Here is a 27,504-nt window from a genome sequence, read left to right as displayed (position 1 = left end):
CTCAAAATCTCACGATACATGGCCCCATTCATTCTGTCCTTAACACGGATCAGTCGTCCTGTCCCCTTGGCAGAAAAACAGCCCCATAGCATGATGTTTCCACCCCCATGCTTCACAGTAGGTATGGTGTTCTTGGGATGCAACTCAGTATTCTTCTTCCTCCAAACACGACGAGTTGAGTTTATACCAAAAAGTTCTACTTTGGTTTCATCTGACCACATGACATTCTCCCAATCCTCTGCTGTATCATCCATGTGCTCTCTGGCAAACTTCAGACGGGCCTGGACATGCACTGGCTTCAGCAGCGGAACACGTCTGGCACTGCGGGATTTGATTCCCTGCCGTTGTAGTGTGTTACTGATGGTGACCTTTGTTACTTTGGTCCCAGCTCTCTGCAGGTCATTCACCAGGTCCCCCCGTGTGGTTCTGGGATCTTTGCTCACCGTTCTCATGATCATTTTGACCCCACGGGATGAGATCTTGCGTGGAGCCCCAGATCGAGGGAGATCATCAGTGGACTTGTATGTCTTCCATTTTCTGATGATTGCTCCCACAGTTGATTTTTTCACACCAAGCTGCTTGCCTATTGTAGATTCACTCTTCCCAGTCTGGTGCAGGTCTACAATACTTTTCCTGGTGTCCTTCGAAAGCTCTTTGGTCTTGGCCATGGCGGAGTTTGGAGTCTGACTGTTTGAGGCTGTGGACAGGTGTCTTTTATACAGATGATGAGTTCAAACAGGTGCCATTCATACAGGTAACGAGTGGGGGACAGAAAAGCTTCTTACAGGAGACGTTACAGGTCTGTGAGAGCCAGAGATTTTCCTTGTTTGAGGTGACCAAATACTTATTTTCCACCCTGATTTACGAATAAATTCTTTACAAATCCTACCATGTGGATTCATGGATTTTTTTTTCCACATTCTGTCTCTCACAGTTGAAGTGTACCTCTGGTGCAAATTACTGACCTCTGTCATCATTTTAAGTGGGGGAACTTGCACAATCGGTGGCTGACTAAATACTTTTTTGCCCCACTGTATAGCAGTATTGTGCTTAATATTTACATTCCTCAAAGTGCCAAATGCAAAGAACTTTTATCCCCAGTTTTGTTTTTTGGGTCTCTTTTACACACCGTCTGCTGTAGTCCACAGTTTCAGACTTTAACAACAGCCATTCTAAGCAGCTTCTGTTACATCTGTCTGAAAGCTTGGCTCCACTACATGATTAGCATCAGGCAAGGCATTAGAGGAGCATGTATTTCATTCTGAGCTATATCAGAATTTCCAGGGCACAGAGATGTACTTAAAGACGGCATAATGACACGGCTTGGTTTCAACAGGGTAATTAACAGGAGCAGCCTCACTGTCAGGCAGCCCTGTGGGTCTCCACACCTGCTCCCTATCACAGGGTTGAAAAGCTACCGACTTAAACAGGTTTCAAACTGCATTGGTACTGTATCCCAGCACGCAGTGTTCATCATTTTGTCCACACCTTTCTTTCTAGTATGTAAGCCTAACACCTACAGCTCTCCCAAAACATTAAACAGAAGGATTATACACCTGTGTTTGAGCATGTGGAAATCAAGTGCAGTAAACAAAAACGGACTAGTTTTAGCAGCGATGTTCCAATTACATCATTGACCAGGAAGGAAATTCTGCACGGTCATCATTCATTCTGCCCAATTGCTTTTGGTTATTCTGTGGAATTGACACAGATGAAACAATAAAACATTTGCCATTCACTTTTTAACAGACTTGCATGATGGTTGCTCCCTCTTTACTGAAATAAATACCTTGGCTCACCCTGTAAATTCAGGTTATGGGCTTGGCTCTTGCCTTACTTTGGCAGTATCTTGGCCAGTGCATACAGATCTCTGTGAGCCCATACCATTAGACGTTTCATTTGTGATGCCTGCTGTAGTTCCACTCCAGTTGTAAATAAGCCACCCTTTGGTCAGCACCCATGAGCACCATCCCATACTGCAGCTCTCTACCTCTGAAGTCGGCCTTTAGCCAGGGACTTTCTGATGGATGTGCCAGACTTTGAAGATACTCTGACAGGACTGCGTGCTGGCCTGCAGTGGTTTCACACTAAGACTGCTGCAGAAGGGATATTTGAGTTTCATTAGATTGCAGCTTAGAATATTTTACATGATTAAACAGTGTATTGCACAAATGAGATGTGAAGTACTCTGTTATGATGTAACATTTTATTGTACTGCTCCTCTTTATGCAGATATTTCTTCCATCAATCACTTGAGGCAGCCCAGAAACCTCTTTATTGTAAACGAGGAGCAAACTAAGTGTAAGCAGATCTAATGAACGCACTTTCTAACTTTGTAACTATCCAGTGAAATTGGCTTTGCATTCTGAAAAAAAAGTCACTTTTGAAATCATTTTATGAGACAAAACAAACCTGTTATTAGAATAAGTGCTTCTGTGTTGCTTTGATGTTTAATGTAACAGGACTCTTTCTACCGTCCATCAGGACATCTACTAGAAAACCCCTGAACCTGTTAGGTTGTTCCCTTCAGGGAGTTTTACTTTAGAGCAGTTAATTAATTCATTAAAAAAATATAATTTGCTAATCAACAAATTGGTCATTTGTTAAGCAAAATACAGTTGGAGTGTTTTTCTACTTTCCCAGAACCTGAAGTCTAAATGGCTCCAGTGCTGTTCCTGCTGTCCTCTGTGTTTGAACGTCAGGAGGTTTCAGTTAGTGCTTATCACGTCAGGAATTAGGTTTTAATTGAATTTACATTCTTTCATACAGCAGTCTATGATGGATAGGACTTGGCACGAACCAGCTTGTATGAGGTTAATCTTTTAAAAATGCATATCTTAATGTCATTATGTAAAAACTGGTTTGCATGCTGTCTGTGTGGAGAGCAGAAATTTTGAAACCACTGCCTATTGTCTGGTGATGACTTAGCATTTTATTGGTAAAGTTTATCTATGATGACTGGCACATTGCAACAAAATTTGAACTGTTCGCTCTGCTGATATACTGCATCCATCCATCTTTACTTATAAAGCACATTAAAACAACCACAGGTGACACAAAGTGCTGTTACATTGGAATAAAAATCGAATCATTTTAAGACTTGGTTCTTACTGGCTAAAGAAACTAACCAGTGAACTAAGAACCACTGGGTTCCCAGACTGTTTAGTTTTGTTCAGTTGCAGAGTCTACAAATAAGAAATGTGATAACCATACAGTGGTTTTCCTGATAATAAATGATGAGTTTTATTTGCAGTTTATTGGCTGAGGGAGGGTTTTTATAGACAGCACAGTTCTGGGAAAAGAGGGTGAGGTGTTTTTTATGAGGAACTCTTCAGTTAGTAAACTATTTGAATTGCTGAAAGCACATTAGCACATGCATTTCGAAACTCCTTTGCTGATATACACTATGGGTAGTATAAGTGTGAACGCGACCATTAGTTTGATACACAGCTGGCAAAGCTTCTAATCTAACAGTAGTGATTAAGCCAGAGTCACAACAGCTGCTGTTCCATATTAGCTGTGATGGCTAATATGAAAGGTTTTTCTTCACTTCATGTCTTAAGCATGCAGTGGTTTTCCTGAAAATTAAATAATGAGTTTTGTTTGCAGCTCTTCAGGTTTGGCGTGCTTAGTAATTATTTAGTAATCAGTTGTTTTGATGTCTTTCAGCTTGTTGTTTTGCTTTTACAGCCCACAGCTTTACTGTTTGGGTTTGAGGATATGAGGCAGCTGGTGAGTGGAGAGCAGTGGACAGCAAAAAGGAGCTAGAAGGACAGTCTCTGCTCGGTCCTGCTATCGGGGTTAGAGAAATCCTATCTGTGTGGGAGTGTGTGCGTGTGTGCACTGCAATAGCATGCACAATGCTGTTGGAAAAAACAAAAGCATAACATTCAAATGGAGAAACTCACAGTTTCGATTGCTAAGCTCGTTCTTAATTGAATAAAATGTGTATGTATGTTAATGGTGCAATTGAATTTATGAAACGCTCAGAGATGTTTTAGTTTTAGTAATCTCCAGTACTTTTAAAATCGTAACAATATTATTCCTGCTGACACAATTATAAATCAGTGCTGTGCTGTTTAATTCTAAGCCTCTGTCTGATAACATATTAGCTGAATCAAGAGGAATAGAATTCTGGATTGTGTTATTGAGCTAAACCAGCATATTTGTATAAAGAGGAATTGTTAAGTATAGTATGAACGGGACAAGTTTATGTAAATACCCTGCCATGGCCTCATATCACAACTATATCACAACACAGTGGAACATAAGAGATTTTAGAGCCACACGTTACACTTGCAATATAAATATATATTACATAAATGCAATATAAAGGCTACACATCGACAGACATGAGTTGTGCATGTGACATTTCAAAATATCAGCTTTTATACAAAATAAACAAAGTTTCATACAGTAACAGTGGCTATGTGGAGCTTTAAAAATAGCTGCCAGTGATGACTCAGCCATCCAGCAGCAGTCTAGCACCTGGAAACCTGCAGCTCTGTCTCTGTCGCTCCCTATTGAGATTTTTAGCCTCTGTAATTGTGTCTTTCTTCAGTGACAAACACCTTTGTGGCGTCTAACATACAGGCTGTGGATTTTTTTCATTATATAGATTATATAGAAGAGTTTTAGGCTGTATTTTGATTCTAGTAACTAAAGGTGCCTTTCAGATATAGGGGAAAAAACTGTTGGTATTCTTTTCTCCTTGCTGCTAAAAAGAAACTGGGTCAGGTTTGGAAGGTTTGGTGCGTTCTGATTGGGTGGAATCTGTTTAGGTAGTTACATCATCACCTTTTATAGCTGTATGAATATGGATGAGCATTTGTTTCCCAGCGTTGTGTAGATAAGCCTGAGTGTTCTTAATGCACTGCCTCCGTTTATGTAGGAGTTGGGTTTGTTCTGAATAAATGTGGAAATGGACAAAATTAGGGTTGTCTCTAAGTTTGTGCCTCTTCCCCAGACGCAAGGCCTTAAATGTTGGATATTTGGCTATACAGACTTTAACCACATACTGTTACTGTTATCTGAAAGTTGATTTAATTTATTAAAGACTAATAATCTCAAAATCGTTTCTTGCTAAGTGTAAAAAGCCCAGATGCTTTGCTCTGTGTCTGTGGTTAAAATGTATTTCAGTTTTCTCTCACAGCATCTGCTGCAGTGTCCTTGTTTGTCATGTCATCGGCACAGCAAGCTGCTGGCTTTGAAATGAAAACGAGATGAAAAGAGTCAGACAGTAAAATGTCACCTTGCTTTTCACCCCCTCTAAAAGGGAGCTGGACACCTTGAACGTTGCCCCCGTCTTTGTTTCCTTCATTAATTCAAACAAGGTTGTCTGGTGTCATCCAGTTATGTCGGCGGCTGAGGTTGAAGTACAGGCTTGACTTGCACATCTATTGTGTTTGAGCCTGCAGGTCTGAACAGACCACAGTGGGATCAAACTAGGTGAGCTGTCACAGGGAGTTTACCTTTTTATTTGCATCTGCCTTAATCAAACACAGTAAGCTGTTGCAGCAATAGCTGCCAATGTTTTCTTTATTTTCAGACTGTGAGAACTTTTCAGATTCTTACAGTATTACATGTGCGTCTGCGATCGTGCACACAAAATTGTGATTGCTCAACTCATCTGAGATCTGTTTTGATTAACCTGTCAGTGGAAACTGAAACACTACCCGCATGAAAATATTATGATGATGATTTTTCTCTTGCAATATAAGGCTAGAGCTGGGCGATATATCGAGTTTTAAAAAAATATCGATATATTTTTATACGAGATATAAGATGTGACAATATCTTTTATATCGATATAGTCTATGTTACGTTAAAGCTATACTTGTGGAGCCGCAAGTTTGCCTCTCTTTCGTCCACTTTTGTCTTTACGCAACGTTACTCGGCCTCGCCCCTCCTTCACTGAATACAACTCCCCCTCCTCCCCCATCGCTTCACCTGCAGGAAGCGACAAGACGGACACGGCAAATCTCCGTTAATGAGTTACTGCGCATCGACCCGTGCGTGGGGCTGGACGCCGTCAACGTGTTAGCTAGCTAACCACGCTAACGAGCTAACCACGCTAACGCCATGCAGCCCAGAGGCGCTGCACAGCCTAAAATCCTTTCATTTTCTCAAAAGTTGACAGCGCGCCTTATGTATGAATTCTGGTTGTGCTTGATGGCTGCGAACCGATTTTATGTGGTACACGGCGCTCAGCAATCTGTCAAAAAATGTTTTAGTACGACTTTGGTAAGCTACGGAGCTGCACCGCTTGATGGACTGTCAGAGCATTACGGCTACCGAGGAGCCTCGCGGAGTGATACGTACTGTGCTTCAACGTAATATTACCCTACTGTGTATAAGGACCATAAATGGCACCTGTTAAGAGACGTGGTTACGAAGAGGATTTCAAACTCAATGCTGTCAGTCACAGAGTAGAAGTTGGGAACAGAGCAGCTGTGAAATCTGTCTTTGTTATTACGCTCAGCGTCTTTTAGTTTACATTTTGACTGCACAATTGTGAGCTTTTTGTTATGCACAAAAACAACATTGTTTTCTTTTATTTATGGAGCATTATTATTTAATAAATGCTCATAATTTATTTTTGAGTAAATTTTATGTACATCTATGCTCTATGTTAATAAAAGTGCCTGTGTGACATCTGGGACACAGCTTTGACTAAGAACTCTCTTTTTGTTCTTACTTTATGGCTTTAAAAAAAAAAAATCGAGATATATATCTTATATCGCCATCTAGGTAAAAAATATCGAGATATGAATTTTGGGTCATATCGCCCAGCCCTATATAAGGCTGATGGGTTCGAAACTTTTATTCTCTCTAATGATGGGAAATATCACTGACAGTAAAATGTACACATATCTATGTCCATGCTTTTAAGATCCATCTACTTTAGTGAAGGATTTTAGACATCTTATGATGCACATGTTAATGCATACATTAATACACCAGCACAGGCTCATTGCAGATCTTGTTGTCAGTGGATATGCAGTACGTTCCTCCTCAGGCCTGTGAGTAGAGTCACTGCAGTGGAGGTGCAGCAGACATTGCTTGGTTTGCTCATCAGAGAGCTCTTACTGGAGCTCCTGTAAATAGCTGGATAGTATGCATTGTTTTATTATATATTTTTTTACATTAATGTAAGTTTATGTTGAGGAAATATTGCTGGCTATATATGATATGGTATGATATATATCCGGCATACAAATGTAGATATCTGTATGAGCTTCAAAAATCCAATGTGCATTAGAGCAGCGGTCCCCAACCCCCGGGCCACGGATCGGTACAGGTCCGTGAGTCGTTTGGTACCGGACCGCGAGAGTTGAGGCTTGGGTGTGAAATTTAGGGTTTTTATCGTTTTTTTAGCGTTATTTTTTTAATCGTTAACTCCATTTCCCTGGGTCTTTTCCCGTGTGTTATGAATAAATCTTCTTTTTTTGATACCGGTATTGGTTTTATTTTCTTGTATTAATCTGCAACTCCTTAAAGGCCGGTCTGTGAAAATATTGTCGGACACACGGTCCGTGGTGCAAAAAAAAGGTTGGGGGTCGCTGCATTAGAGCACAGTACGTGTACGAGACTGGGAATGGAATTTAGTATCAAAAGTTTCCAAACCAAACATGGTTGTCAGCTGCTAGCTTTCCCAAAGTCTAATACAAGTTGTGCGTGTGCGTGTGTGTGTGTGTGTTTCAGCAACTACAGTCACTCATAGCTTCACTGAAGGTGATTTTTAGGTTGCTAATATACACTGTAGAAAAAAAAAGCTGCTTTGTGGTGTTAAAGAAATGAACAGCAGGGGCACTAGAGGAGCAACAACGAGATTACTCCCAAAGCACTAACGGTTTCACAGGTGGAGGACATTTTTCCCTCCTCATCAGTTTTGCATTTGGATCATATCAGTGTTACTACTGGCAGCATGAGGTGATACCTGGACTCCAGCACAGGTAGTCCAACTCCTCCAGGCACATCAGAATGTGCCATGGCTGGAGGATTTGTTGCTTCTCACCGTAGTCTCAAGATTACTCACATTACTCAGTCCAAATCAGTATTCAGCACGTCGCCATTGAGATCTGATGTGGTTTTAACGTGTCCCTTTAGTTTTGGGATGTTTTTTGAGCAGTGTAATAGTGTAATATTAATTATGATGATTGTGAGAATATTATTTTACAGAGGATTATCTGTAAAATAATTGCAGTGCACTGCAAAATACAGACAAATGCTAAAAATCCTGCTGGCTTTAAAACTGCGAGTTTTCAGAATGGGCTCATGTGTGGTGAAATCCCCTCCATCCTTTATCTCTCTGAACTTGAGTCAGTGCTCCTCCATCTCTACCTCACTTTGTTTTCCATGTAGAAACCCCAAAAAGATGAACGTGTTAGATTATTCATGACACTAAAAGTTCAGCTGTGAGGATGTGGGTTGTACACTGTTGATTCTCATTCTCCACACAAATGTTTGTGCTGGGAAAACAGCAGACTGTACATATCTCACAGACAACTTGACAACAGACATTATTTTTGAGGATTTATAGAATATTAAAACCTGGTCACAAAAAGTTTGAGTTTGAATGATTCATGCTTTAGGTCAGCTTAGTGCATGCAAACCTCCCACCACCCTTTTTTTGATGATCAATTTATAGTGACAAAAGCTTTTCAAATGCTAATGTGCTCTTGCCACTTGCTGTGGTCCAGCAAGTGCGCTTTTATTCAACTGTATTGTTAAAACTCTTTCTCGGGCTGCCTGTCGCAGTTTCTGTTTTCTATTAGTATCACTTGGAGATTGTTGCTGGCCCTTCACTTTGTGTCTCTGTCAGCCTCTTCACCACCACCCACACTCTCATCTGCATAATTAATCAGCACTAATCACCAGGTGAGGTTGTTATAAACAGCATTCACCCCGGGTTCACAAAGACTGTCAGTCACGGAAGCTGCTGACAGTTGCTGTGAGTTTATTGAACAGACAGTTTGAGGAAAAGTGGTTTATTTTGGGATCAGACTGTGTGCTGTATTTAGAGAAAACTACCAGCCTTCCAGGAACAAATTCCTCTGACCTCTTTGCCCCAATGACTGAGGGTCATCTGTTTGCAACTTGGTGGGAGTGGCCTCAGTGTAATGGTAAGACAGCACACTGAGCCAAGATTAAATTAGGAAAGCACTCTGTTGGTGCCTCTTCACAAAGCCTCGTTAATAGATCTCTGGCGTTCAGTGACAGTTTGCTAATCCCTTATTGTTGTGAGCAGCTCTCAGTATCGTCTGCCCTCTCAGCCAGTAGGTCTCTGGGTTCTAACCAATCAGAACTTTGTGATTTGATTTCATCTGTAGGATTATCTGAGCAATAACCAATCAGTGGCCCTGTTTTCCCCGTCTTCCTTCTCACTGAGCTGCCTATGGTTGTTTTGTCTGACTAGAGATTATATAGGATCCTGCTTCACTCCGGCGGTGACCATGACACCAGATCTATTCACTGCAGCTGCCTGGACTAATATGATGGGTTTCTGTAAACCTGAGCCAGACGGTATCTTGGAGGTAGTGAAATTAAGAATCTTCTGCAGTCGTGTTGATATTTGCTGTGTCAGAGTTATGACTGAACAGAAACAGCGCCCTTACTGTTGCAGAGCTGTTACTTTTAAGATAAAGAGAGGCCATGGTGAGCAAACCTAATCAGAGCCTGTTTGTTGCTTTTGGTCAGCTGTTAAATGCTTCCACTCTCCGCTGTGCACAGGTGGAGGGAGTCATGTGGGTGAGTGTCTGTTGTTTGTGGTCAGAGCTGCTTACCAATTACACTGTAATGTTTATTGCTCTGCGGATAGGACTTAATAAGAAATATAAACCAATGGTTGAAATATTTAAGTTGATTGTAATGATTAACTTCCTGTTTATGAGACATTACATTAATAACTACCTGCAAAGTAAATGGTGTACTGTACTGAAAATATAAAACACTTGAGTAACAAAGTGGTTGTGCTGTTACATGGATATTTATTGTACCCAGAGGATGCATCCACAAATCATTAATATTTTTCTCCTGTGCTATTCTGAGGCTGATGCTGCAGGGATGACATGTCATGCAACCAGTGAATAATCCCGAAAGTTTCATTTGGCCAAAGTTCTTTTAAAAGTGATTCTTGTCACTTGGCAGGAACCTTTGAAACTACTCCAGCACTTATTTAGACGTTCCTGCTTAATTAAATAATTTGTGGCTTTTAATGATTTCTTTGAAGAATTGGGTGCACAAGTTTGAATTAATTTTGGAGTTTGGAGTTTGTCCCTTAAAAGACATCGAAGAACCTTCAGCACCACTTATTAAAGTTGTATGGTGCTAAATCAATCATTCAACCCTGGAAAAAGAGCAGCTCAAAGCTCAAATTACCATAACATGCTCATGATAAGTGTATGTAAACATCTGATCACAGCTCTATACTTCTACTATGCATGCGCAATGTTTGCTAACATAGCTTCTTTGGCTGTTGTTTGGCTCTTTGGGGAGCTTAGACATGACAGTTGTCTTCTTTGCCCCATCTCCTATAGATTTCTGCTCAGGAGTCAGGTCTCCTCCTTATATGATGTGTGGTTTAGTCATATAGCTAGCCAGCTAGCATATCCTAGCAATGACAGAAGCTGCTAACTATAATCTGTAAGAATAAGCTGGTGCATAATATTTCTAAGAGCAGGTTAGCATGAGGACATTATCACATTGCACAAAGCAGCGTTGGGTTTATTAAAATCATGGTTTTTTTTAATTTTACATTTGATTTTTAAGTTTTCAAAATGAATGTGCACTCACTCGGTTTGCTGAAGATTTCTAAACTCATCTTGTAAAACCAGTTTCATTCATCATTAATCAAAATCAGTTCCCACTGTCACGTTGCCTTGAGGTATATAGTCAATATCAGATGTGACACTAACTGAAACCCAGATGATCAATAAAACTGTGTCTTTTGAGTTTGACTAATTGGTAGACACGACCTCTGGGAAATGTTAAAGAGCTACAACCGTTCAGTGACATTTTAAATGCAAAGCAGTTGTTAGTTGCAGTGTGGGATCAACCACTGAGATGGCCCTTAATTATTATTTTGGGATTCTCCGGCAGCAGCTGTTGTAATTAATGGGCCGCTGATTGGTAGTCATTGGGAATGTGACCATTTATTCTCCATCATGTTTGTGTGTGCGCTGTAACTTTATCCATAGCTGTGTATCACCAAGTCTCCCTCCCACTGCCTCCATCACCCAACAGATTTATGTTAAGTTGTCTTCCATCCACATTTTGGTTAAACTAATGTGTTTTTTTTCTGTCTCTTGTCTCCTCTGTTTTTTTGTGTGTGTGTGTGTGTGTGTGTGTGTGTGTGTGTGTGTGTGTGTGTGTGTGTGTGTGTGTGTGTGTGTGTGTGTGTGTGTGTGTGTGTGTGTGTGTGTGTGTGTGTGTGTGTGTGTTTGTCTGTTGTCGTCCTGTGCGGCTGCGGCTTCACCTGCTGCTGTTGCTGCTGATGCTGCTGCTGATGCTGCCCACTATACACCAACCCCACTGCCCGCAAACCCACCACTGCCAACATCTGGTGAACAACACATGGCGGACACCCCTTCGTCCCCTTTAATCTCTATCCAAAATCCTCTGACACATTTTCCAATCCCTTTCATTTTCTGTCTTTCCCTCTGTTTTTATCTGCTATCACTGTCTTGCCCTTCCCCCTCATCTCCACCCTTTCGCCCTGCTAGCAACACGCAGAGTTGAGAGAGCAGCATGCCACCTCCGGTAAGCCAGTGACCTTTCAGACGAAGGGCTAAGGCCAGTGTACCCAGTCAGCAAACTGGCCAGGACTGATATTTAGGCTGAAATTGATTAGAAAAGAATGCATGTGCTCTTGCTTTTCCCAAGTATTGAGCATTTAAAGTCAGTTTTAGTGGTTAGTTAATTATGTATTTTGGGAAAGTGTGTCACTGTCCACTTCATATATGGCTTCACAACAAAATGTATCTGCATTTGGAAAAGCAAACAAAGTCCATTCTTTTGAACAGAGTGCAAAGATGAACTTTTTCTATGTAGTATATAAACTGATATTAAGAACGCTCACCCTTAACTTCAGATGTTAAAGCAAAACGATGTGATTGTGTTGCTCTTTCCTTTGTCTAATATGTAAATTCCACTTTCAAATATAGCACAGAGCCATATGGACTGGTTCACATATTGTGCTTTTCTACTCTTCTTGAGAACTCGAAGAGCTTTATACAAAATGTCCCATAAAGCACTTTTGTCTACACCCAGGTGCTTTCTGTGTAACATTCCCACACCTTCCTACTCTGATGAATGAATTGTGGAGCCATTAGGTGTTTAATATCTTGCCCAAGACTGGCAACTGAAACCATTTTAACTAAAACAATAACTTCTGCTGTTGCAAGATGGTGTGTGTAAAGATAAATGAGTAAACACATTATTTAAATAGAGATGGGATAACAAGAGACATTTAGCTGCTGACCCCAGTAAGACCAGAGCAGTTGTTGTTTTTTCTTGTTACAAATATTTTTAGAACCATAAATGGTAGAAGTGTTTTCATACTTATGCATGAGTCCTGTTTTGTTTTTTTAATGCAATGGGATTGGTCACACTTCATCCGAGATGGGCTCCCATTGCTAAGCAATAACTTGCCTGCCTGCTTCATTAGGGCTCAGTAAACAAGGTGGAGTAATAGGGGAGAGGCTCACATCTTCAGGTTATCAGCTCTCATGAAAACCGTCATGATGATAATGTTGAAAACAAATATTATGTAAGTTATCAAAATAGGTTATGAAACAGAAGGCTGCAGCTATCAGATGCTCCACAAGAGGGTTGTGTGTGGATGTGCTCTGATTTCAAGAAAGGTGGCAACATGTCAGATTTTTCTTCTGATGTCTTCCCTTTTCATCTCTCACCTCTTCTTCCTTCTCCTTTTATGTAGCTGCCATAGTGTGCGGTGATGACACCGTCCTTCTGACACAGACCCCGAGCAGGATGAGCCAGCGCCAGGTGAAGGAGCGGGACAAGGAGAGGGAGAAGGAAGTAGGCCTCCAAACACCCAACAGGGAGCAGCTTGCCAGCCCCTCTACCCTCAGCCCAGGAGTCAGCTACAGCCACGGTAAGATCTGCTTTCCAAAACACTGGTTTGTTATTATTGTCATTAGTTTGCACTTTGTTCTTGTTCGAGAGCTGAGTGCACAGTGAGCGAGAGAGAGAGGGTTATGGCACGCAGCTGAAATGAAATCATGTCCATCATGGTTATTATAGATCAGCGCGTTCGGTCATGATTTAGCGTGTCTCCATTACTGTACGTTATGTCATAGTAGTAACGCATTCTCCCAAAAAGTGCTTTATGACGTGCTCTCAGATCACATTCACACTAAAAAATTAGTCAGGATATTTTAGTTGGTTCAAATGTTGTAAAAGTGCAGAAACGTGTACTTTTCAAACCCTAACCCCTTCATGCTGCTCACTGTTTATGCAAACGTTTGACCTCCTCCTTATTTTTTGGCTGCTATGGTAATGACAGGATAAAGTAAATTACTAACACCACCCCCACTCCACACCCCCTCACATCACTACATGTCCTCAATCATAATAAAAGCAACCTGTGCTGCCTATTTGAACAAGTCATGATTTTTTTTCCCATTCAGCCTCTCAGAGTCATCATGCAGCACTTTCCTGATTATTGCTGTTGTACTTAATGCTAGTGCAGTAAATATCTGTATAATACTGAATTTAAACTCTGAGCAGATTGTTGATGCATTGCTACATGTACTTTCTAAGCAGATGTGTTATGCCAAGAAATTTGATAACGACTGGCAGACAGTTAATCCTGCACAAACATGTTCTGCTTTGTGCTTCTAAATGTTTTTTTTATATAAATTTGTTTTTCAGCCATCACAGGAATCCACAGTAACTTTACATCAGTTTCTAAAATCAGTGCTTCCTCCAGTCTTTGTGGGATTTCTGTAGTGAAATTCTGTCTTAGACCTCCTGTAGCCTGTAGCATAAAATACATGGCTCTTGAAGTACCACCCTTATGACCGACATTAAAGTACAGTAGTATAGGCCTATTTAACACTACACACAGTTTACATGAGGCACTCTTATTAATTTTAACTGTCATAAACAGGATGTGACGAGTGATAATAATAACAACTGTTCTGCATTAAAACATTCACAGCAGGTGGGATATCCAATCTTTAACTGATTACATATGAAAAAAACTACTCTGCATTTAATAAGGCTTTTGTGTTTTTAACATGTTTTAATGTTTTGTATCTTCTCTGAGTTCATTTTAAAGCTCAGTTTTTAAACCCTTACGATGTAACTACAGCCCAGCCCAGTCATGTAGCACATCATTATATACCAGCTAGCCCAACTTCAGTAACCCTGCAAAAGTCACTGCTGTTTAGTTTTCTGTCTTCATTTATGTTGGAAGTGATAACAGAGCTGTACGTTTAAATTTTTCAGAAATCCCTCAGTCAGAACATGGTATATTATTTAATCTTAAAAACATTTTTGGAGACTCCCGCGGTCTCCAAGGGGGAGAACAGCCATCATAACAAATGCTGAACTGCACACTCACCTGGAAAAAAGAAGCAAGCGAACTTACAAACTCGAAACTAACTAAAGACTGACTCAAACAGAAGATTCTTTACCCTCAATAATCACATTAAGCAACGGTTCTGAGAGAAATACAACTGAAATATATGAATTCAAAGGTGTGCATTATATAAACTGAAACTATACCAATCAAGTCATTTTCATTTAAATAGATTACGTCAAATGTTACATCCACTGCCAAGTTAAAAACAGCAGTTATCTTAGTGTGCCTGTAAGCACTGCGTCACTGTACCACCCTAATAAGTACATTTTAAAGTCTGGTGTATGTGTTCAAGTATATTATCATTTTCCTACATGTGTTTTTACTGCAGGAAAGAACCAATAAGAGAAGTTTAATTCCAAAAATAAGAGATCCATCACAGGAAAGATGGTAACTCCTACTGACTAACCAGTATATTGAGCAGGTTTTTAGTCATATCTGTTTATAGCAGACCTTTTCATTTGTGTGTCTTTGGTTTAAGTTATTCAGATTTGTTTGGAAGTACATGTTTATAATTGGAAAAATCAGCTCTCTGTTTCCTTTAAATGAAAAGTTATACTAATCAGACGCATTCCTCTCTCTCCAGTATTTTTAGAAATCGTGTCTATAAGGGATAAAATATGCTCTTCAGTACAACCAGGACTTTTGTGCTCCTGACATGACATATTGCCTGTGATAATATTAGCAAAGTAGCAAACATTGTGTCGTGGTTTTGACTGTGCGGTGGCGCTCGTGATTGCCGTCTGATGCGCCTGTTTAACAGATGGAGCAAAGAATTTCTTTGAAAATCAACCAGCAAGTCAAAGAGAGGAGGTTTGTTTCTGGGCAGCATCACATGGCATGAAATGATAAGATGTCTTTCATGTGATTCCTCAAATTTGACCATTTTCTTCACTAACCAGCTCTGTGTAATGAGGCTGAATGCAGAACTGAGCTCCTCTGCAGCAGTTGCTCTGATAAAGCACACGACTATTAATTGTTTGTTAGATATCCAGAATGGCTGTCCCAGACGGGAGCGTTAAAATATCACCGGCTCAATCGCTACACAACATGCTTGAAAAACACCATATACTTCATATACTGTACACTATAGGTCCAAACACACACACACACACACACACTCTCTGACCATTACAATCATTGTAGTTGCTGTTGAGTTCTAAATAGAGCTGCATACTGTACACGCTGAGCCTCTTAACTCTTATAATCCTGTTTCCTTTGTCTTCTTTTATTCTGTTGCGTGTTATGTTGACACTTTAAGACATAGAAGCAATGGCCATTTGTAGCCTCAGGATAGCTATCAGGGTTTTGCTTAGTCTCTCTCTTTTTTCTCTCCAGCCAACTGCAGACCTTTTTAGGAGATCCCAACTTCAAACCTGCTCATCCTGTTCCACTCGAGATTTGAGCTTCCTTTCTGGAAACCATCTCATTCAGGACTGTTGATGGGCTCAGGGATGGAAGTTCCCATGCAGCAGAATAGGAACAAATCAAAGAGGGGGTTCTATAGCTTTGAGGAAATTGGTCTTACATCATTGCTCATGCCTTATTCTTGTATTACAGCGCCCTCTTGTGGACACCTTACTGTGATTAGAAAATTACTAGAGTGTTGTTAGATTTCCTTGTTCTCAGTGTGTGTTCTTAGTATCAGAAAATTTAGTTTGATTCCTCTTAAGATCACAGAGAGCATGAAGGACAAAGAAGCGGAGGCTGATAGTTTTGATTTTGAGACTGTAAACTGTGACAGATCCTTTGTTTTTATTGCTGTGAGTGAAAAATGTTCCAATGTGGGATTTTTATTTTTAAATGAAAAATATTTTCTGGCAAATCTTGCTTATAGTATACAAGAAAAACTGAATCTCTGTGTCAGTGTTTCCTACATTATTCTAGGGTGGAACTCACTTTCTTACCACAAGAGAGAGCAAGCGGTACAGAGAATCTAATGACTGTGTTGTTATTGCAGAAACGCTCTCTGTGTCAGGCTTATCAGCCTAGGTGTATGCAGTGATCGCTGAAGAGTGTGATCTGTGTGTTGCTGTGTGGATATAGGCTCAACACATCAGCAGCCTTTTGGGATCGGTCCATTAAAATCTTTGTCAGACGTTCAATGAGATACATGTTTTGTGTTTATGGTATAGCTGAAATGTATTAGTATACATACTGGAGTAAGAAGTGCTTAGTCAGCCCTTGGCTAATATTTCTCATTTCCTGGTGTAAGCATACAGAATAAAAGCAGTCAACTTACTTCACATTCTAGTCCTCACTGCTTCAGAGAAACAAGAGTCTGTAAGAATATATACCCAATATGACCCTCAAGTCCCTGCAGTCCAGAATGGGTATCCATGGCAACCGATTTGACTTCAACGTCTAGCCGATGGTCTTGTGTCAAAGTGATGACAGTGTTTGCTTTGACGTGTTTTCTCTTGACCAGTGTTAACATAGATTCTGCCTGATGTCCTTGGGTTAAAATAGGCAGTTTCTTAATATTGGAGTTCACGAATGAATCCACCCCATACACGAGGGCACGACTGCTGCTGTGGTACAGATCTTTCTGGAAGAATATTCTGCAGGAGTTGTGAGAACATTCACATCTAAGGTGTGAAGATGGAATGTGATTTTGAATTGCTGTGTTGGTGTGTCGCTGCTGCAGAGCAGGATTTCTGGAGGATAACAACTTGTGTTGAAACATAATCACATTTGATTGTACCCCAGCTGCGATGTGCTGACTAACCCTCGTGATACATTTGCATACATAGTAATCGTTTTAAAAGGCTAGAGCTTAAAGCTCCATGTTTACATGTTCATGATGGATGAAATCCCTCTTATCCTCCTCATAGCAGATTCTGACCTCATTAGCAACCATTTGATTGTTTTTATAAAGAAATGTGCACAAAAGCACCTCCTTGCATACTCCTGGAAGTTTCAGCGTTTCAGTGTGGCTTCTAGTTTTTAGTTGAAGTCCCCTCTGTTGTCGAAAGCTTATGTGCTTGATCTCCTGATGTGATGCACCACTTTCAGATCTCTGGTATGGAGCTTGAGGCTTGATTTTCATCACTGGTGAAGATCCTGAAAACAATTGGGTCAGTTTGACACTGAAGTTGATTTCCTTACTAAAACTGTAGATATGCAGCACTGAAAGCAGTCCATGCATATCCACATTATCTGAAAGCAGAGAATGTCTAGATTAAATTGGTCCTCATACGTTGCTTAGATGCTACAACCTAGTCAATAATCTTCTTCTACATCTTCTTTGCTGTCTTCTGCTCCTCCTCCTCATTGCTTTTGTCAACCTTTCATCATTGAAGTTAATTAAGTGTATTGTATTGTAATTGATCACGCAGTTCTGCATTTCTGTCCTGCCTGGGACAGATGCTGGACACACTGGAGGGATTATATCTGGGAACATAATGGTGTCCCCATGGAGGTGTTGGAGCGGGTGGCTGGGGAGATCAGTGCTTAAACGGCTATCCCCACATTTAGTTGTAGATGCATGAATTGATCCAAATATATGCGTGAGCATGTAGTGTATTTACATTTCTACACAAAGGGAATCCAATTTGACTGCAAAATTGACTTTTTGGAAATCTAATTACTGCTAGAACGGTTGGGGGTAACCAGATTACTGCAGCATCTGCAGAAAAAGTGACTAGATGTTTGATTTACCACCTAGAGTATGTATTTCCTATCACTGATTGGATAGTTTCAGCTCACTTTGAAAGTGGGATTTTCCCATAAACTATCATGTGTGCTCTCTAAATATGAATTCTAAAATTTTGAATTTTCAAAGGATGATTTTTGACTTTATAGATTGTAATGTACTGTAATAATCTTTCAAGTCAGTTCAGTTCAATTTTATTTACACAGCACCAAATCACAACAACAGTCGCCTTAAGACACTTTATATTGTGATGTAGACCCTACAACACTACAAATAGAGAAAAACCCAACAATCATATGACCCCCTATGAGCAAGCACTTTGGCGACAGTGGGAAGGAAAAACTCCCTTTTAACAGGAAGAAACCTCCAGCAGAACCAGGCTCAGGGAGGGGCGGGGCCATCTGCTGTGATTGGTTGGGGTGAGAGAAGGAACACAGGATAAAGACATGCTGTGGAAGAGAGACAGAGGTTAATAACAAGTGTGATTCAGTGCAGAGGTCTCTTAACACATAGTGAGTGAGAAAGGTGACTGAAGAAGAAACACTCAATGCATCATGGGAATCCCTCAGCAGCCTACACCTATTGCAGCATAACTAAGGGAGGATTCAGGGTCACCTCAACAATCTTGTTGATCGAAGAAAGATGGACAAAAAATCCAACTATACCTGCAAGTTTTAATTTTGTGTTTAGTTCAGATTGCTTTCATGACTCTGTGTGCTGTTTGGATTATTTAGTTTAATTAGTGAGAGACAGAGCATAAAAACAGGCGCACAAACTCGGTGTGTTCCCTAAAGAAATAAACTCATCACTAAAGGAAACTTCACACAGCCACTTTCACTTGCTCCTCTTGCCAGACTGCTACTGGGAAAGTTTGAAAGAGATGCATGTGTGAATCATACGAGGGGGCGGATAATGAAGAGGATAAGATGGTGAGAGAATTTGATAAAGATTTGATAAAGAAATGAAGAGGAATTGTAGAAGAAGGAAAAAAGAGGAAAGGCAGGAAGTTAAGCTACAGTGCCAGAGCAGGTGGAGTCGGTGCGGATTTAAGCTCAGCCGCAGGGATTATGGCGTCAGACAGGGTTAACAGCCACTGCCAATCCAGTGTCCCTTCTTCCGCCTACGCTCTCATCCAATGAGTGCCTGACCCTGAAAGGCAAGAGCACTGAGCGAGTTTGACCAAGGTTTGTCTGTAGAGAGCTGGAGGACACGAAGACATGATGGAGAATATGTCTGCTTGCAGCCTGAGCTCTGCTCGGACGGCTGAAGGCTTGTCTGGACTGACATGACTTGGGTGTAAAGCATGATTTGGGATCTTAAACTGCCGGCAGTACTTAACGTTGGAACATTTTCTTTTAAGACTTAACCTTAAGGAGTCCAAGGTATAGTATTAAGTAGTACAAGCTGTCACAGCAGTTGAAGTAGTGCTTGGTGGAATTGGAGACAGTGAAGGCAGAAGAGTAACGTAGTTTGAAGCCACTCACCTGACTTCCAGCGCTAGCCTGTTTAGTGATTTGTGCTGTCTTGTGTGCTTTTGTGCTTATATACTCCATGTAAGGTTGCTCTCACGAGGACAGAAGGGAGCTCACACCAACATAAAACCACTTTTACTCATCAGAGTATGAATGTGGACTGAAACAAGAGATATGCATGTTGTTTGATTTACTGTAGGAAGGAGGAGTACAGCAGAAGAATGATTTAAAAAGCCTCCGTGCTCCACAGCTAATCTCAGGCTTACAGGGTCTAAGACTATAGACGTTTTACTGCGTGTGACTCTTGAAGGTGTTTGAGTCTTACTATTCTATCAATAGGTTTTTGTTCACTTTTGTGATTGACTACAAAACATGATAATAACTTCTGACTTTTATTTTTTCAATAACTCAACAAACAGCTGTATTTATTGCAAACATAGTGAAGAATAACAGGAGAGTTAATGAACTTTGCTTTGTTTTGAACCGTGACACCATGTAAAGCATCAACAGTGGTCAGATCAACTTAATGTAATAGCAACTTTGCTCTGGACAAATAAGACTAAGAGTCTTAGTGGCTCTTTGAGGCCGTATTTAGCCATAGGAACATCTCGAGCTGACATGCTAACAGTGGTGTGCTATTGCTATCATCACAATGCAGAATATTCACCATCTTCAGCTTAAGTTCATGTGCAGCTAATAGAAACAGTATTGATCAAATGTAAAGTTGTGCCTCAATGATGGCCTATCATAACGTGCCAAGTAATCATCAAAAACATCCCAGAGCGTGACAAGAATATCTTTTCTGTTTTTTTTTAAGTAAATGTCACATACATGGTTGTATTGGTTGCACTGGATCCTTATCTCCAAATTTAAAGCAGCATTCAGTGGCTTTCAAGACGGTTTATGTTCAGTTCTCCTGATGACGAAACAGAACAAGGACATCATACCGATTTTACGTTGTGGGCCACGTACAGTGTCATGAACACTTTGATCTTCATTCAATTCAGTGTCACTTGTATAGCACTAACTAAAAAGCAGCTGTCACCTCAGTGCAAAAGTGTGAGTAGGCCTTACCAGTGAAACTCCTCTTTGTCAGTGTAAAGAAGTTTAGAAGACAAAACGCCAAAACACAGACTTAACAATGTGGTGTATGCTGTACAGTGCAGCGAGGAATGCTCAGACCTCTACATTGGAGAGACCAAACAGCCACTTCACAAGCGCATGGCACAACACAGAAGAGCCACCTCCACAGGACAAGACTCAGCAGTCCATCTGCATCTTAAGGATAAAGGACACTCTTTCGAGGATGCCAATGTTCACATTTTGGACAGAGAGGACAGATGGTTTGAAAGAGGAGTGAAAGAAGCATCTATGTCCACTGTGAGCGACCATCTTTGAACAGAGGCGGTGGTTTACGACACCAACTGTCTGCCATGTATAATCCAGTTTTGAGATCCCTCCCCAGACGCCTTAACGCCCACTCACATCCTGGGCCATCTGACCTCAGGAATTCACATGATAAGGTGGGGCCAGGTTTCACAATGAACACACCCGAAACTCTGGCTGATTGGGACCCACGCCCAGTTTCACACCTTGGCTCAGGCGATTAGAGGATCATCAGGGGGTCCTTTTGTCCCTCTGTGGGGGGCCACTCCCACTAGGTTTATATCTGGGACTCTCCACCATTTGACCTTAGAACTGAAGAAGCTTCTCGGATGAGAGGTGAAACGTCTTCAAGCAACTTAAAGAAGTCTTTGCAAGCTCCTTTGACTACGATGACCTGGATGACTGAGAACCTTCACAGACATAAAGAAGTTTAAATACACATTTAATCCGTTAGATATTTAAGGAAACAGAAGTGTAGTGTCAGGCTTAAATTATAAGAAACAAATGTGTAAAATTACTGAAAAGCTTCTGTTAGCTAATAGCCCAGGCTGTCATGTGATTATAAAACAGAAACATCTTGTTAATTAAAGGTGGGGCTTTTGTTCTTTTCTTTTGAATGTATGAAGAGTCCGCCCTGGGTAGCCTGGATATAGCTGGGAAAATGACCCAGATGATGACTAAATTTAGAAAAAGACTATCATGTGACTCAGAATGCCTTTGGAGTAACCAAAATGGGCATTTCCTCCTCTGCAAGCAGGTTAATGAGGTCTAGGATGTGAATTATACACGCAGACCATCTAATTAGCTGTATTAATTAAAGCACGGTTGAGGCAGGCAGCGCTCACATTTATCAGCTGTAGATTGATTAGCTACGTTGGGGACAGATGTTTTGGAAGGGATTACACTCACAAGTACTTCACAAGTTATCTCGGCTGAAATGTCCATGGACAGCTGGCAGGCAAGGCTTTGCGAGATGCCAGCAGATTTCTAGATTCCTTGCAAAGGTCTAGAATGAAAGAATGAATAGGACGGGTGAGATTAAAGGTGGCAGAAGACTGCAAGGAACAAGAGCTGATAATGTTCTTCAGTGTTGGGTTTCAAATCTAAGACCAGGCCAAATGTGTTCCTTCGCTCTTACATAAATAAACGAGTTATCAGTGACTGTGTTTATATGAACCATACTGATGACACTTATCTTTCATTGGCCTTCAGCTTTGAACCTAAAAAGTTTATCCTTTAAAAAATCCTGAACACATTCACTGCGTGTATAAGAGAACTAAATCTAAAATAATCCACATGTATCAGCTTCTGTCGGATTTCAGACGAGACCAGAGGTCAGCTAGATTCATGGTGCAGAGGTACCATTTATAGAAAGTGCTCAGTGTGTCACAGATGTGTGCCAACAAAGCACTTCACAGTCAGTGTCACCTACAGGCACAGACAATGCACCTGGTTTTAGCTCTATTTACTGTACCTGTGTCCAGGAGAAGCACATGTTTCAATGCGGCATTCAGTGGCCGCGCTGCAGCCCGGAGCCTTCTGTGCCTTTGAACACTAAAGCTTAACCCGGCAGTGCTGACAGGCTTTCTTATTTCCCTGTGCAATGTGGGAATAAAAGGGTGGTCTGAGCAGTGGTGTGACAACAAACTTCCTTCTGTCCTCAGAGCGTGTGTGTGTGTGTGTGTGTGTGTGTGTGTGTGTGTGTGTGTGTGTGTGTGTGTGTGTGTGCATATTTGCAATCTGATGACTCGTTATAGCATAGCAGGTATGGTTTACAAGCTGTAGTTATTTGTGTTGTCAGACAGAATAGGGAATGAAAAAGGGACATTTCACTGCAAATTAATTTGGCCATTTAAAGCAGCAGCAGCCAGCGAGGAAGCTTTTCTGACTCAGTCATACTAAACAAATCCGGACAACACGGTGTACATCGACTGTACAGACATGCTCTTATTAACCCTGCCTGCTTACTGCTGTGAATGCTTCGAGTAATTTGAAGTCATTAGCTCGATGCTGGACTGAATTATCACCGTTCCCATCTTCAGTCTAACACTGCCTCTTCTCTGATGGCTATGGAGAAGGGAATTGAATATTCTTTTACTAATCTTTGAAGACCAGCATAGCGGAGCATTCAAAGAATGGTTCAGCATGTGTCTCCATCAAAACAACCAAGAACTGAGTGATTAAAACATCACTGTTGTACCCTGAGTGACTTAGTAATCGTTAGCCCCCCCATGGATCGGGGGGGGGAACACAGCTAGGTCAGTTAGTGAATTAGAACATCTGAATAATGATTATTCAGCCTGAATAATCACAGTATTAACAAAGAAGATATTTTTTGGATTCACATTTGCCCATCATATTAAATTTAAACAGAAAAGGGCAATGGTGAAAAAAACCATCCTAGAAGCCACTGACTCTGCAGCAGCTTCAGGAGAGTTTGATTAAGTAACGTGGTCATCATTTTTTTTACTTTTTATTCTGAAGGTCATGAACAAACTCTAGACCTTATACATTTGTGAACAAAACTTGCTTCAGTGCAAAAGGAAAATCAAAAATTAAAACTTTGATAACTGGCTAATCGACATTTGCTGAAAAAACAACAGCTACTGATTGATTTCTTACTTTCTAACGTTCAGACTAAGATGTCTGCTGACCACGTGGCAATCATGTAATACGTTTATAATGGACTGAAGCTGAATATGAGTCCTATGTTTATACCCTAATTTTCTAAATTACTGTTAAATGTTTTAATGCAGCTTTGACCTTCTCAGAATTTGGCAAACATAAACACTCAACAGTTTAAATATTTTCCCAACCCTGCCTCAGTGCTGGCAGAGTAGATGAATCAAACTATTATCTGGCAATCCCACCTTTTCATTCGCAGTGGCTGTCATGCTGGCTAACAGCAGTGATGCCACAGCTGCTTCCACAGCAAGACTTTCTACTTTGCTGTGTTAGCCAGGAGTATTGGTAAGAGGTTGAGCTTATCATCTGGCATCTGTGCTTTATAAAAGTCTATTATTTGCCATGTTAACTACATTTATTTTTAATCCCTTTAATTTGTTTCTGTGTCTTCCTTAGTTGTTGTGAGGGCATGAAGGGATCCTTATCCTCATATTTCTTCCTGTAATTTACCGTCATCTGCTGATGTCAAAGGATTGAACGACGACACTAAATTCAGCTGGAGAAATATTTTGACAATAATAAGTATGGTAGACGTCAGAGACATGCCACCCCAGTGACTAATCCAGAGTAAGGTTGAAAAGCGGTGAAGTGTCCCTTTGAATCTGAAATAATGACTAAGAGACGCAGCAAGAGATTGAGCTGAAGTGAAAGATGAGATGCGGAACATAAGGGCTGTTTTCAAGCTAAGATGCGGCTCCACTACCCATCCCGAGGAGAGGGAGTGGGAGGGGCTCAGCTTATTCGTTATTAAGTACTTACAGGCTGCTGCTTTCATACACACTCACAGGGCACAGATTGAGTGAGAGAGAGGGAGGCAGAGAGAGAGAGGGAGGAAGAAAGCAGTCGGCTGAAGGAAGCGTAAAGAAAAGCAGCGACTGCACCGGTCCAATGCCTGCTATCTGAACCGCTCTGTGTTTCTGTTTGTGTGTGTATGTGTTGCTGGTTGGGATATTCGCTTGCACACTAGCTGTGTGGGGAAGATCGGATTGTATCCCGATACCCTTCGACCTTCCACCTTTAAGTTTTCCTTACCCACCCCTCACTCCTCCCCTCCCGTCGGGGGAGCTCCTGCCGGCCCCATGATGAAGGAGGAAGGCCTGCTTAGTCGTCGCCGTTTCTCCACGTGCGGCGGGACGGCATCGCTTCGACCTCCACGCCCGGACGGACGCAAACTCATCCGCAATGCCTCGTTCGGGGGCTATAACGAGCTGTCACCCATCTCGCTGCCAGGTGGGTGCACAATGGCGTGGAACGTCTCGCAAAGCTCAACGCTGGGAAGTGATGCAGGCTTATTAGTAGGTTTGCAGATGATTGACTACTTTTTGGCCTTGTGTCCTAAATACAGTAGTTGTACTGTTGGTATTGGTTTACTGTGGTCCTGAGAGTTTCGAGAACCACCTTAAATTCTGTGCAATGGGATGTATTCATGAAAGGAACCGATTCTGTCGACTGCATCATAGAAGGATTTGTTTGTAGGTGTTTCGAAGGGATACGTGTGAAGGCAGAGACAAGCTTTTGGATGGGGTAAAACACCAGAATTCTTAAAATGGGTACATTATTTGATGCTTTTAGGTTTTCCTCAAAGGCATTTATAGTGTCGACTGCTTTTATTCTCACACCCAGACAATCACTGCATAAGTGTGTCAGTTGACTCAGTGAAAAAGTCATTTTTAACATTCAGCAAATACATGAATTGAAACATATGAAGACTCAAATCATTCTGCTTCATGTTCAAAGCAGGGGATTACAAAGTTGAAAGATAAGTCATTATCAAACACCATGCCACTCACTTTGATTGGTTGTAACTTAAACTTGCCTCAGCTCTGAGGCACATTGAATCAACTAGCAACGAGAGCAGAGGACACTGTTGCTGTCAACAACAGAGCTGTCAAAAGATTAGAGGCAACGCAACAGGCATTGTTTCTCTTTGAAGAGTGCAGCACTGGGCTTTATCCTACGTATGCATTTCTTTTTTGCTTGGTCATTGTTGAGAGATGATGCTTGTCTTAGAGGACTTTTCCTGCTCTCCCCTCTTTCAGAGCCACACACACAACCATTTACAGAGTCAGGAGATAGCCTTCCCTTCAACTGGTTTAGCTTTACGCGGGTTCCTGTGATACCTCTATTAGAGTGCAGTGATAATCCTTATTTTTGAAAGTACACTTAATCCCAGAGAACATTTAGGATTAAATCAGTTTTGTGTTCACTTCCTTTTGTTTATCCTGCTGAAAATGATGTAAACCTGGAGGCAGACAGCTGGCAGGCGCAAGAGCTTTCAGAGAGTGAACGTCCTCTGTCCCACTTTCACAAGTAACCGTTTTAACCTTTATGAATCCAGGAAAGGCTGACTGTGCACTAGAGCAGGGCGATATGACCAAAAATATTTATCACTATATACATTTGAAAATTTGCGATGACGATATAACTGATGATATAATTGACGCTAGACAAAATACTTTACAACTCCACAACTTTATTAGTGCAAAAAACCCCATCAATGTATTTTCACTGAAACAAGCAGCAGTTTTTTATGTGCATTAAAGTTATATAAAAATGTAACAGTGCAAATGCAAATTCCTCGCTGACAGTTTAACCAAAAGGCATTTCCAGTGGAAACTGGCCGACATATCCTCAGCATAACCATGTATAATATCCACAAAACTTAAAAAGAGGTTCTACACACACAATACGGTAACATTATGTTGAAGCACAGTACGTATCACTCCGCGAGGCTCCGCCTATGATAGCCGTAATGCTCCAACAATCCATCAAGCGGTGCGGCTTCGTAGCTTAGCAAAGTCGTACTGAAACATTTGACAGATTTTCGAGCGCCGTGCACATAAAATCATTTCGAGGTCAGTAACACAACCAGAATTCATACATAAGGCACACGGGATTATAAGGGGCTCTGTCGACTTTCAGAAAAATCAAAGGATTGATTTGAAGTGTGCCGTATTTTCCAAACAACACGGTAATAACGACGGCCCGCTAGCATGCGCTACCAAAAATAGTGCTTTGTTGTGTATCTGACGGACGAAAGCTAAACCAGTTCCACACCAGTGAAGCTGCAGCATTTTTACAAACCAGTTCTGGTTCAGCCGTTTCATTCAACGATCCGCTTTCGCTCTTCTCAGTCGCCGCCATGTGCGTATGTAAACATAGGCACTGCACATATTCTATCGCGATATTTCATTTTCCTATCGTTGCCCAAAATTACACCGGTATTACTGTGAACGGTACGATATAGCCCGGCCCTACTGTGCACAAACTCTTTTCAGCATCATACTGTGATTCAGACTTTCACAACGACCTCAGTCCTCTACTGTTTTTTTTTTTAGTGTGCAGCTCTCGCAGTTCAGCACTTTGAGCCATGTCAGTACCATGGTCACAGTGGTGGTCTTGCTCTCCTCGGTCGCTCTGTGTCTGCTTCTTTCCCCTTTAAAACAGCAGCTTCTGCAGCTACGTGTATATTTGGAGCTACGAGACATCGTCTGAGTCATACTCTGTTTCTCACAGTCAGCTCCCAGCCTTAGCTCCATTCATCTTTATTTTAGACATTCTGCTGCAGGAGACATGTGGTGCAGACGGGTAGACTCATTCATTTTCTGTGTTTTTGACAATCTCTTAATATATCTACATGTTTTTTTTGTTTTGTTTTTTACACCCACATTCCTCCAGTTGCCAGTTGACATGACCCT

General features: G+C 41.2%; 1 protein-coding gene across 3 annotated transcripts in view; it reads left to right on the top strand.

Moving 5' to 3' along the window:
• Nucleotides 1-27,504, top strand: part of osbpl8 (oxysterol binding protein-like 8) — a 93,566-nt gene that overhangs the window by 45,702 nt on the left and 20,360 nt on the right. Inside the window, exons 1-3 of one of the 3 annotated variants that reach the window (XM_085375590.1) lie at nt 9,223-9,750; nt 11,724-11,760; nt 12,941-13,117. In XM_085375590.1, coding sequence (XP_085231716.1) covers nt 9,655-9,750; nt 11,724-11,760; nt 12,941-13,117 — 310 coding nt within the window. In that variant the 5' untranslated portion in view covers nt 9,223-9,654. Of the gene's footprint in view, nt 1-9,222; nt 9,751-11,723; nt 11,761-12,940; nt 13,118-24,574; nt 25,037-27,504 lie in introns of those variants that run through there. The other 2 variants (XM_085375589.1, XM_085375591.1) reach the window with 2 other exon arrangements.

This window comes from Diplotaxodon limnothrissa, linkage group LG17, assembly GCF_057381915.1.
Source record: "Diplotaxodon limnothrissa isolate DT_005_m linkage group LG17, D_limnothrissa_male_GT1.1, whole genome shotgun sequence".
Taxonomy (NCBI): domain Eukaryota; kingdom Metazoa; phylum Chordata; class Actinopteri; order Cichliformes; family Cichlidae; genus Diplotaxodon; species Diplotaxodon limnothrissa.
Note: the sequence above shows the minus strand (reverse complement) of the source record. Positions and strands in the feature narration are given on the sequence as shown.